Genomic DNA, 12,572 nt, shown 5'->3' with positions numbered 1-12,572 from the left:
GGGGGGAAAAAAAAAAAAAAAAAAAAAAAAAATAATTTCATATAATTAAAGTTTTACAATTAAATATTAGAAAAAAAAAAAGGAAATAAAAATATGACAAAACAAGAGTTTATAGACTTTTCTAATTATTAAGATTATAAACATTTCTATATTATTATAAAATAAAAAGTTACAATTTTTTTATAATAGAATTTACTAAGATAATGTTTTTAATTAAAAAAAAAAAAAAAAAAAAAAAAGATAAACAATTTTCATTTTTCTCCCAAAATACTCTAATTTAATTTTTATATATATAAAAATATAAAAGAATATTTAATTGAAAAAAAAAAAAAAACGTGCACTAATAAATATTTCTATTATATATTAAAACTTTTTCATAAAAATAGAAATATTCTTTTTACATCTACTAATCCTCTTTTACATAAAATATAATTGTATCTTTGTTTTTTTTTTTTAATAATTCATAATTAAAATTGATCAAAAACTAAAAATATTTCGACACCTACGAAAATATATATATGTATATATATATTTATATATATATATATTTATATGTGTATTTATTATTTTTATTAGACCATGTAAAAATATACAAAGAACACTTAATATTTCCTACCGAAAAGTAATCTTTACATAGAATTTTATTAAATATTGAAAGATGTATAATACTTATTTAGATTATCAATATAGTTTGTATCTTATAAAAATTATCTTAACTAAAAAAACATTTTCCTTAATTATTTTAAAATAATTTACATAGAAGAGTTTTTATAAAAAAAAAAAAATGTTTTCACAACATACACAAAAATTATTCATTATTTTTATTTAAACATAAGAATATTAGTAAAACAAAATAAATAAATATTAGAGAAACCATTTTATATATTTTTGATTTAGATAATTATTTAATCTACGTTTAAATATACAAATGATGAAACGTATTCAATCGTATCTGTATAATTTAAGTGTTTACTAAAATTTAGAAAAATGAGAAGGATAAAAAAGGAGAGAAAAAAGGAGAAAAACAATAAGAAGGAAAAGGAGAAAAATAGGAAAGAAACAAAAAAAAAAAAAGAACGGTGATCTATGTAGTTATGAGATATTTTAAAAAAAAAAAAAATTTACTCAATTTTTTTTTTTTCTTTTTATAAAAATTATTTGTGAAAATGTTCTAAATTTTATTTTTTTTATGAAAATTTAGATATGTGCATACAAACCCATTTATTTTTATTTTTTTGTATTAAAATAAAGGGAACAAAGTAACACCTTTTTTATGTTTTTTATTTATTTTTAATAATTTTTTTAATAATGATAAAATATCTTTAAATATAAACAGAATAATTAAAAATGATATATAAAAATAAAAAATATCATTTTAAAAATTACTAGAGTGTTAAAAATTAATATAATATGGAAAAATGTATTCTAAATGTGCAATGATACAAAAGAAATAAGTTTTTTTGTAGAACTTTTTTTTTTTTTTTCTTTATTTTATTTATAAATTTTTTATTTTTTCATTACATTTTTAAATATTGAAAATTTAATACACATTGTTATTTGGAAAAATATAAACAAGAATTTATGAATGAGAATTATAATATTATTATTTTTTCATTGAATATTTCTTATTTTCCCTTATAGTATTTTTTTATTACTTTTTTTACTTGAAGTATACAAAGTTTATACAAGAATTAATTAAAATTTGTTTTCTTTAAAAAAGGCAAAATTGCTTATAAGAATTATATATGAAATATTTTAATATATACATATATATAAATATATATATAAATATATATATAAATATATATATATAAATATATATATAAATATATATATGTATAAATACTTATAAATAATTATACATGTATATATAATAATAATAATAGTAATAATAATAATTATTATTATTATTAAATTTTTTATAAAAATTAATGCATCTAATATTTTATCATTTTTTCTTTAAGAAACAAAAAGAATTATTCTATTTTTATTTCCTTTCTATAAAATTTATTTCTGAAAATTAAGTAAATTTTTTTTATAATAATTACCTTTAAAAAGTAATATATATATAATAATAATAATAATAATAATAATAATAATAATAATAATAATAATAATAATAATAATAATAATTTTATTTTTTTATTTATTAATTTTAATAATTTTGAAAAAATAATATATTATATGTAATGCATAAAAGACTTCTTATGAAACCTATGTAGCTTTTTATATTTTATAATTTTTAAAAATGAAAATAAGTGATTACTATTCATTAGATAAAAAAGAAAACTTACTAAAAAATATTTATGAACAAAATTTTTCAGTAGATTATAATGAAGATCTATCATTCGTAAATAATTCAAACTTACATACATTTGACAAAATATTTTATAATAATAAAGATAAATATTTATTTAACATGTATGTGAAAAATAAATTTGAAAATTCAGAAAAAATTAAGAAACATAATTTTGTTAATAAAACGTATAATATAAAAAAAAAAGATGAATATAATAATAAAAATGATATATATATCAATTGTAATTTTAGAAATAATTTACATAATGATGAATGTTTTTCATGTAGTGATACTATTTGCAATGATGACAACTATTCAGAAAAAAGTATTGGTTGTCTAAATAGTTGCTATAATGAGAAATATAATGAAGAAATAAATAACTTGAACCCACTAAAAATTAATAATAATATGCATTTAAATGAATTCAAAAATGCTTTATATGAATGTGATTTAATTAATGTAAATAATTTATATAAAAATAATTTCAACCAGTTTTATCTAAATTTATTAAATAATATGAATTTTAACAATTTAAATAAAAATAATTTTAATACAAAATTAACTGAAAATGGATATTCTCTCTTAGATAAACATTTAGAAAAAACTAAAAATTGTAACGAAAATACTAATAATTTAAATAATAACAACAATTTTAATGCTAATTCTTCATTAAGTGAACTTATTCCTAACTTTATAAGAGAGTTAAACCAAAACTCTGTAAATAATATAAAATTCTTAAGAGATCAAATGAACACTTCAAATAATATCTATGAAAATGAATTATGTAATTATAAAAAAAAAAAGGATGAGTATTATTCATTTAAAAATAATAACAATAATAATATACTTTTAAAAGTTGAAAAGACTGATAAAAGTAAAGATAATATCACTCATAAAAATGTAAATTACTTAAATATTAAGAGCCATTTTCAATCTAAATTTTTATATAAAAAAGAGAAAAGTTCTTTTATGGATAATAGGATCATTAACAAAAATAATTATTATAACTTTAATTCAAATAAATATATTCAAAATTACAGAAACAATATCTTATATAATAATAAGGATAAAATTAATGTTAATAGTATTTATACCAAAAATCTAAATAATATTAATAAAAATAATAATAATAGAAATAATATTAATAATAGCAATAATATTAATATTAGTACTATCACTAATAATAACATTAGAAGTAGTGATGGTAGTGTTACTAGTGATAATAATGACATTAGTTATAGTATTAATAATGATAATAAATATAATAATAATGATAATAATAATAATATTAACAATAATAATAATATAAATAAAATTAATAATAATGATAATAATAATATTAATAAGATAAGTAATAATATAAATAATAAACTTGGGATTGAACGTGAAAGTGCAAATTATCATGAATACATAAATACAAAAAAATTAAATGAATCAAATATTTATAATTCTTTAAATAAAAATGTAAGTAAGACAAATGAGAAAAAAAAGAAAAAAGTAGATATGAAAAATATAAGTAATGAAGATATAAAAGGTAAAAATAATTTATTGAAATTAAATAAATACGTAGAAATTTTTTATTTAAAAAAAAAAATAAGATTAATTAATTGTTTGATGCATTTAAAAAGTATATCCTTCCCTTGGCAAGGGGGAGAAAATAAAAATATATTTTTATTTAACTTATCTAATATTCTTTATACAAATGATATTACAGTTTTATGTATATATGAATTTATATTTTTACCTTTAATCAATTATTTTAATAATAAATCTAAAGATCTTAATAAAATATTAAGAAATTCTGATAATTGTAAAAACATTTTTTTTTTTGATGAAACAGACGACAATAGTAATGATAATTGTTCATCAGGAGAAGAAAACTTTAGACCTAATATAACATTGACACATGTGTTAAAAAAAAAAGAAAAAGAAATTATAGACACAAAAAATTATTTTAATAAAAAAGAAAAAAAAAAAATAAAAGTAGAAAAATGTGAAAATGATATTAAGAAAAATGAGATAAAATTAAAAAACAGAATAAATAAGGAATTGAATCAGAGTATAAATAAAAATTCATTGTTAAATGTTAGCGATTTTAGCTCATGGTTTGATGAAAATATGAGTGAATTAAATTTTATAGAATTATTAAATCTGAATGAGTTTTTTCTATTTGATCCTATTTCTTATGTTGATGAAAAAAAAATAAGAAACCTTATTCATATTAAAGATATTTTTCACACTGTGTATTTATTAGAATGCTTTCAGTTACAAAAAGATTATAATAAAAATTTTTTTGATAAATGCTTTGATGTAATAATTAATGATTTTTCTATTTATCTTAAGTATATATATCACTTAAAATTTAATGTGTGTTTTCCAAATATTAATTTAAAAAAAGAATTTACAGATGATTATTTTAACACGAAATTTGCATTTGAGGAACACTTAAAAGGAAAGGAGATTAATGAAATGTTTTTCTTAAATTTATTGAACAAAAAGAATAAAAGAATATTTGAGAATAAATTTATTAGTGAAAAGGAAAAAGTATCAAATGTAAATGTAGTAAGTATACAAAGTTTAAATTTTAAAAATATAAAATGCAAAAACATGAAAAAAAATTGTGATATAAGAAAAGATTATAATTTTGATGAATTTAATATATTTAATATTTTCTATATTTATGACTATATACATTCAATGGATGAATATAAAAATTTATCTATTTTTTCAAATGTAAGTAGTAAGAAAAATGACATAAAAACAAGTAAAAGCAACGAATGCTCTAATAATAATATAAATTATAACAATTTAAGAGAAGAAAAATTGAATACTTTTGAAAAAAATGTAAAAGATTTTATAAATACTTATTTTGAAAAATATTATGTAAACACAAATGACAATTTTACAACCGTAAATAGTAGCAATTTTTGTGAAAAAATATATGATTTTCAAAGCAAAAATAATAATGCTAATATTAAAAACAGAGATGGTATTGAATTAAAAAAAACACAGAATATTGAAAAAATAAAATCAGTTAATATATATACTAATGAAAAATATTCATCAGACAATTATTTAAATAAACAAGATAGAATAATAAGTAATGCATTAGATGAAATTTATGGTAATTATATTAATGAAAATTATACATTAAAAAAAAATGATAGGTATGATGTACTTTTGGAAAATAAGGAAATTGTAAAAAATTATTGCAGTATTAATAACCATGTTAGCACAAAAAATAATATTGAAGATTCTTCATATAAAATTAATGAAAAAAATTTTAATTATATCAATAACCTTTCATTTTCTAATAATTACGAAGAATTTAATGAAAATCATTCGAATAAACAAAATTATGATACTACAATGTTAAAGGAAGATTATAAAGAGGAGGAAGAATTGAAAAATTGTTGTTCTATATCACTAAAGTTAATTATTGAAAATCCTTTTTATTTGGCTAATAAAAAATTTTTAAATAAAAAGTTTGATATGAAAACATTACTAAAAGACAATGAACAAAATATAATTAAACAAAATGAAAATGATGAATATGAAAAAAAAACATATACAGAAGATAAAATATTAAAAAATTGTACAAAAAAAAAAGATTTATTAAATTTTTTAATAAAAAAAAATATCGATTATAACATCAATGAAAGTAATAATAAATTTTACAATTTTAATGATAGTAATTTGTGTAATGAATATGAAAGCTATTTAAATCTTTGCAGAAAAACGAATTATGAAAACAAAAATAATCATATGAATGATTATAACATAAATAATAAAATGGATGATAATTTAAATATTAATTCTACTAACGGTAAAGAGACAAATAATAATTCAAATAGCAATACATTTTTTCAGATTAATTTAAAGAAATTAAAAAATACAGAAAATAATCAAATAAATGATTTCATTAATAAATACAATTGTGGTAATCAATTTATGTTTAATAAAAATAAAAACCTTAAAGAAGAAAAAAATAGTAAAACATATGATAAAAATAAGGATTTTAAAAAAAATTTTAATTTTCCTACAAATCTTCTTCTTACATTAACTAATAATAGATTAACTGATAACCACCGTATCATAAATAATGAATCAGTTCCAAATGAAGTTTTCTCAATTTTTAATAATTTAAGGTTAAAAGAAGAATTAAACAGTCATTTTCCCAATGATAAAAATTACATAAAAAAAGATATTAAAAAAATGAATGATATTAATGAAAATGAAATTGGTGATATACAAAATGAAATTGGTGAAATACAGAATGAAATTTCTAAAATACAGAATGAAATTTTTGTTAAAAAAAAAAATGATTGTGATATTCAAAAAAGTTATCTTATTAAAGAAAACGAAGTAAAATTAAATAAAACAGATTCTACTAGTTTCACTGAAGAAAAAAATAACAATAGTATAAATAAAAATCAAATATTCTATAGTTCTATTATTAATTTTTTAAATAATACAGTAGAAAAAGAAGTAAAAGAAGAAAAAGAAGAAATAGAAGAAATAGAAGAAATAGAAGTAAAAGAAGAAAAAGAAGTAAAAGAAGAAAAAGAAGAAAAAGAAGGAAAAGAAGAAAAAGAAGGAAAAGAAGATTCAGAAAAAATAGAGGAATATGTTTCATATGTTTCTAACGATATTACAAATGTAAAAAGAAAAAAGATTAATAAAAATGAGTACTTAATAATTAATGAAAAAATGGATAATAATTTTGATTCAATTTACAATAAGGATTTTGGATGCTCTTTTAATGAAACATATGAAATTTATAAGAATAAAAATTTACAAAATTCTTATAATAACAAGAATTTTATAGAAGTATTTAATTTTAAAAGAACAAATCATATAGATGAATTAAAATATAGAATTCGTAATAAAGTTGAAGAGATGGAATATACTATCAATAATTTTTTTAAAAAACTTAAATTAATTGATAATAATAATTTATATAACTCAGATGAAAAAGAAAAGAAGATACTCGATTTAATTATGAAATATGTAAATAAGTTGAGAAATATTGATTCAAAAAAATGTAAAATTAAAAATATATCTTTTGACTCAAATTATAATAGATACATTGCTTTTTTTTTTTTTAAAAATAAGAAAAAATCCAAATCCTTCTCATGTAAAAAATATGGAGGAAAAGAAAATGCGAAAAATGAAGCTGCTATTTTTCATACTCATTATAATAAATTCTACAACTATTTTATTAGCTATTTAGAAAACAAAAAAAAGAATATAAAATTATAGAGGAAATAGATATAAAAAAAAAAAAAAAAAAAAAAAAAAAAAAAAAAAAAAAAGGAAAATAGGAAACTTAGAAGAAAAAAAAAAAGTAGAATATACAATTAAAATAAATAAATAGTTTAAAAAAATACAAGTAATAGGAAAATTATTTGAAAAAAGACAAAAATGTATTCATACTAATGAAAAGAAAATATATATAAATGAAAATTAAATTGAAACATATAAAAAATATAAAAATAAAATAAAAATGAAAATAGTAATATAGGAAAAACTTAATACTAAAATGAAATAAAAAAAAAATTACTTAGAATTAAGTTCTTAATAGATATGATGTAATTTAATTTAAATAAAACGTTGTTATTGGATGAACAAAATAATACGTAGGTAATTCATTATTAATCAAAGTTATAATAAAATTCTTATAAATAATAATCATTAATATAATAAAAATATATATATAATAAAATATTTTACATTTCATATAAGGAAATATTATGATTATGATTCTCCAAAAAAAAAAAAAGGGATGAAATTTAAAATCATTGTATACATTAAAAATAAATATTTTTTTAAACTAGACAATATTTCAATTTATTTTAAAAAAAAAAAAAAAAAAAAAATCTCATAAAAATCATTGCATAAATTAAAAAGAGATAATATATTTTGGTATATATTTATAAAGTAGTTACATAATTGTTAATAAAGAAATAGATTATTTTCAAAATTATAAGTTGAAAAATTTGTTTATGTAAGTTTTATTACCAAAAATATTAAAATAAGACTTCAGGAAAAGAATAATAAAATAAAAAGAATTGAAACTATAAAAATATGAATATATTAAGATACAAAAAAAAAAAAAAAAAAAAAAAAATTTTTTAATAAAAATTTTTTTTTGCATGAATTTTTTTTTCTGTACTAATTTATATGTATATATATATATATATATATATATATATATTAATTATGTATGCTAATTTTTTCTATTTTTATTTTTATTTTATTTTATTTTTTTTGTTGTCTAATTTATATGAGGAAATGAAAAATATTAAAACTTTTAATGGAGCACGTATTGGGTGTATTAATTATTTTTTTTTTTTTTTAATAATTTATAAAATAATATTAAAAAATATAAAAAATTATTTTAAGATATCTTACCATTAAGCATTTAGTTGCACTATTTCTGTTTACATTCCAATTGATTATTTGTGAAATATGAATAATAGGAAACACATAAATAAATTAAATAATATATTAAAATGTGATTCTATTAAGCAAAACAAAATAAGAAGGAATAATATAAAATATGAAAATATAAATGAAAAATATTTGAATGTAACTAATTGTATAGGAAAAAAATATATTGAAAAATTAATAAATGAATGTTATGATTTGGTTAATAATACTTCAGAGGATGAAACAACTAATAAAATAAAAAATTATGATGGTAAAAATAAAAATAATGATATTGAATTTATCAAATTATCAAATTTAGAGGTAGATAATATATTATGTAAAATTAAAGGTGCTAACTTACATGAAGGAAGAGCGGGTATGCTTAATGAAGTTATAATGGAAACATTAAACAAAGTGGGAGAATATATATATATAGAAAACTGTGATTTTGAAGCTTTTGTAAAAAAAAAAGATGAAGTAGATAATTTAAATTATATAAAAGAACCTTCAGAAAAAGAAAATGGATATGATATTTTTATAAATAATAATTTATATAATAAATATTTACACCAAAAACACCATGATTTGATAAATTTAAATTATAATAAATATAATATCAATGCGAATTTTTCTAATTATAAAAATATAAAAGAAAAAAAAATAAATGAAAAAAATACATTCTTTGATGAACTTAAAGCATATAATTCAGTTTCTGTTAATGAGCAAAATGAACGAAATGAAAACTATAATACAAAAGAAAGTAACATATTAAATAAATATTATGATTTTTCTGAAAGTAACAAATCTAAAAAAAGAATTTGTTATAATGAAAACATTTTTAGTGAAAACCACTCTAAAATTTATGAAAATAATTCTTATAATGAAACAATAAAAAAATGCTATATATTTCCTCCATCAGAATATGATGATGAAAGTATAAAATTAATTAAAAATGGTTTAAAATGCAATATACGTGATTTAAAAAATGGTTCTTATGTAATATCTTTTAACATAAGAAAAAGTGGATACTATTATTTATCTATTTTTTATAAAAAAAAACCTGTAGCAGAATCACCATATCTTATCCACATAAAACCATCAACTCCTTATGCTACTAACTGTATTTTATATAAAGATTCAAATAATAAAATAATTATTCCAACACCAAAAAAGAAAAAATATAAAAAAAAAATTCATAAAAATTCAAAAAAAGAAATAAGTAGTAGCAAAAATTTAAGTAATATATATAGTAATTCCTTTTATAGTGGAGAATTCAATTTAAATTATTCTTACTCTGATAATGAAACAAATAGTGAATTGTATTGTGACACTGATAATACTTACTGTTCTTCTATTTCAAATAAGTATCCTGTTAGTTCAGATAGTGATGTTAATGAAGGTAATAGAAATAGAAATTCATATAATGGAATAAATATGAATATTTTAAAGTGCTATAATGAGGAAGAAGAAAATAACAGATTTAGTAATTTTTTTATTCAAAGTTATGATGCTTATAATAATAAAATAAATGAAGGAAAAACTACTTATGAGGTTATTGGATTAGGTGATATTAAAATAACTGAAATAAATGATTTGAATAATGGCATATATGAAGTAGTATATAAATATTTAAGTAGTAATAATAGTAATAATGGTTATAATAATAATATAAACAATAGTAATAAGTATAGAGAAATTAGAGTAACTTTAAATGGATTTCATATAAAGGGTTCACCATTTAGAATAATTTTGAAAAATGATAAAAATGCATTTCTCTTAAATAAAATAAAAAATTTATTACCAATCCATAATTTAAATACCTTTAATCCTACTGAAAGTATTCTTAATATTATGAATTCATATAAAAATATAAAAGACAGCTATTTGAATGAAGAGAATAAAACATATTATATGAATATATATCCTTATTATGAAAAAAATGAGTTAGATAAAATACTAAAAAAAGTAGATAATAACTTAATATCACTGATGACTATACCTATGAAAGAACAAATATTTAATTATATAAAATATATGAATGATGATAAAGAACTAGTAAAATTAAAAAAAACCCTATATAAAGAACTCTTAGTTGCTAATAGTAAAATGCTAAACTGTGCATTTATATTTAATGAAGATTTCGAAGAAGGCAAACAGAATTTAATGAAAGATAGAAATCTCCAAGAGCAAACTATAAAAGAAATAACATTAATGTATAAATCGTTAAAAGAAAAAAATATTCATACATTACCATTTGAATTTGCAATTAAAGATATGAAATTGTATGAACAGGAAATAAATAATAAAAAAAAAGAATTATTAGAAAAGCAAAATAAATTAATAGAAAGGTATAATATTCTTAAAGGTAAAGAGACAAAATTTTATGAAGACAGAGAACAAATTACAAAAGAATTGAAAAATAAATATAAGCTTCATCAAACTATTTATGAATGCTCACAAGATGCTTTAATAAAAAATAATAACAATTTGAAAAGAATAACCATAAGTAATATTAAAAGAAGTACTAAAAATGAAAAAAATTTATTAACATTGAAAAGTGAAAAAAGCTTAAAAAATATGCTTTCTGCAGCAAGTACATGAATATATAGAAATGAAGGTGATAAAGAAAAAACTTATTCTAAAATAACAGAATGATGGAATGAAAAATATATAAACTAAAAAAAAAAAAAAAATTGAAAAGAGCAGAATATGATAGAATTATAAAAATATTACAATAAATTAAAAAATATAAGTTGTTATAATTAAAGACATTTTATTAGATTAATATTTCAAATAAGAAAGAAAAAAGAAAAATTAAAATAATTACTGCTACACATAAATTATTAGTTATATCTACAAAAAATATATTATATGCCTTTTTTTTTTTTTTTTGTTCTACATTTTTTTTTATTGATCAAGTATTAAAAACAATACCTTATAATAGTGACTTTTTTTTTTTTTTTTTTTATTTCATTTTTTTAAATATTTGTAATATTTTATGTAATATATTCTTTAAATTGAAAATAATATACATTGTTTTACTTTTTTTTCTTATAATTAAACACATTTTTTTTTAATATTCTTGAGATGGATTAAGAAAATTAACTCAGAAAATAAAATAAAAAGTGGAATAAATAACTTTAAGAAATTGTTAATTCATATATATATAAATGTATATATTGAAAAAAAAAAAAAAAAATTTTAAGGTATTTTTTCTTAAATTATAAATAAAAAAAAATATATACAAGAGAAAAAAATTATATAATTTTAATCAATTTACTAAAATAAAACATACGGAAAAATTAAAAAAAAAAAATTTATAAATTATGTGTTAATATTCACATTAAAATAAACCTATATTCCAACAAAAATAATTTACATAGTAATAGAGTTAATTTACGATGATTATAGGTATATAATTAATAATATTATTCTATTTAATTTCTTTGTAATAAAATTGGCAAATTAAAGATAAATAGAATGATGAAAAGTTATAATTTTATCAAATCAATAAAAAGAAGTATTAACTATTCTTTGTATTTAGTTACTGATGATAAATTTTTAAAAGATAAAGAAAATGTATGTCAACATTTTATTGACAAAATTGTTGAAGGAGTTTTAGGAGGTGTTAGTTTGGTGCAGTTAAGGTTAAAAAAATCTGATGATATATATTTTTATAACATGGCTGTAAAAGTGAAAAATAAATTAAACCAGCATAATATTCCCTTAATTATAAATAATAGATTGGATATATGCTTAAGTGTTGATGCAGATGGAGTTCATTTAGGGAAAACTGATATACCTCTTAACATAGCTAGAAATGTATTAGGAGAAAAAAAAA

General features: G+C 16.8%; 3 protein-coding genes across 3 annotated transcripts in view; all 3 read left to right on the top strand.

Annotated features, from left to right (window-relative positions):
* Positions 1-2,248: 2,248 nt before the first annotated feature.
* Positions 2,249-7,561, top strand: ApiAP2 (transcription factor with AP2 domain(s), putative; the record flags this gene model as incomplete). The annotated part of the gene is made up of 1 exon (XM_028674965.1): positions 2,249-7,561. The coding sequence occupies one exon, from the start codon at positions 2,249-2,251 to the stop codon at positions 7,559-7,561; it is 5,313 nt and encodes a 1,770-aa protein (XP_028526544.1).
* A 1,209-nt stretch (positions 7,562-8,770) lies between these two features.
* PGAL8A_00142700 (conserved Plasmodium protein, unknown function) lies at positions 8,771-11,332 on the top strand (the record flags this gene model as incomplete). The annotated part of the gene is made up of 1 exon (XM_028674964.1): positions 8,771-11,332. The coding sequence occupies one exon, from the start codon at positions 8,771-8,773 to the stop codon at positions 11,330-11,332; it is 2,562 nt and encodes an 853-aa protein (XP_028526543.1).
* Positions 11,333-12,211: 879 nt separating this feature from the next.
* Positions 12,212-12,572, top strand: part of PGAL8A_00142600 (thiamin-phosphate pyrophosphorylase, putative) — a gene marked incomplete at both ends in the record, with an annotated part of 1,530 nt that continues 1,169 nt past the window's right edge. The window contains one exon of the mRNA XM_028674963.1: positions 12,212-12,572. This exon is cut by the window's right edge and continues 1,169 nt beyond it. Within this exon, the coding sequence (XP_028526542.1) occupies positions 12,212-12,572 (361 nt within the window).

This window comes from Plasmodium gallinaceum (assembly GCF_900005855.1).
Source record: "Plasmodium gallinaceum strain 8A genome assembly, contig: PGAL8A_v1_65, whole genome shotgun sequence".
NCBI classification, from domain to species: domain Eukaryota; phylum Apicomplexa; class Aconoidasida; order Haemosporida; family Plasmodiidae; genus Plasmodium; species Plasmodium gallinaceum.
This window is presented reverse-complemented; position numbering and strand designations above follow the sequence as displayed.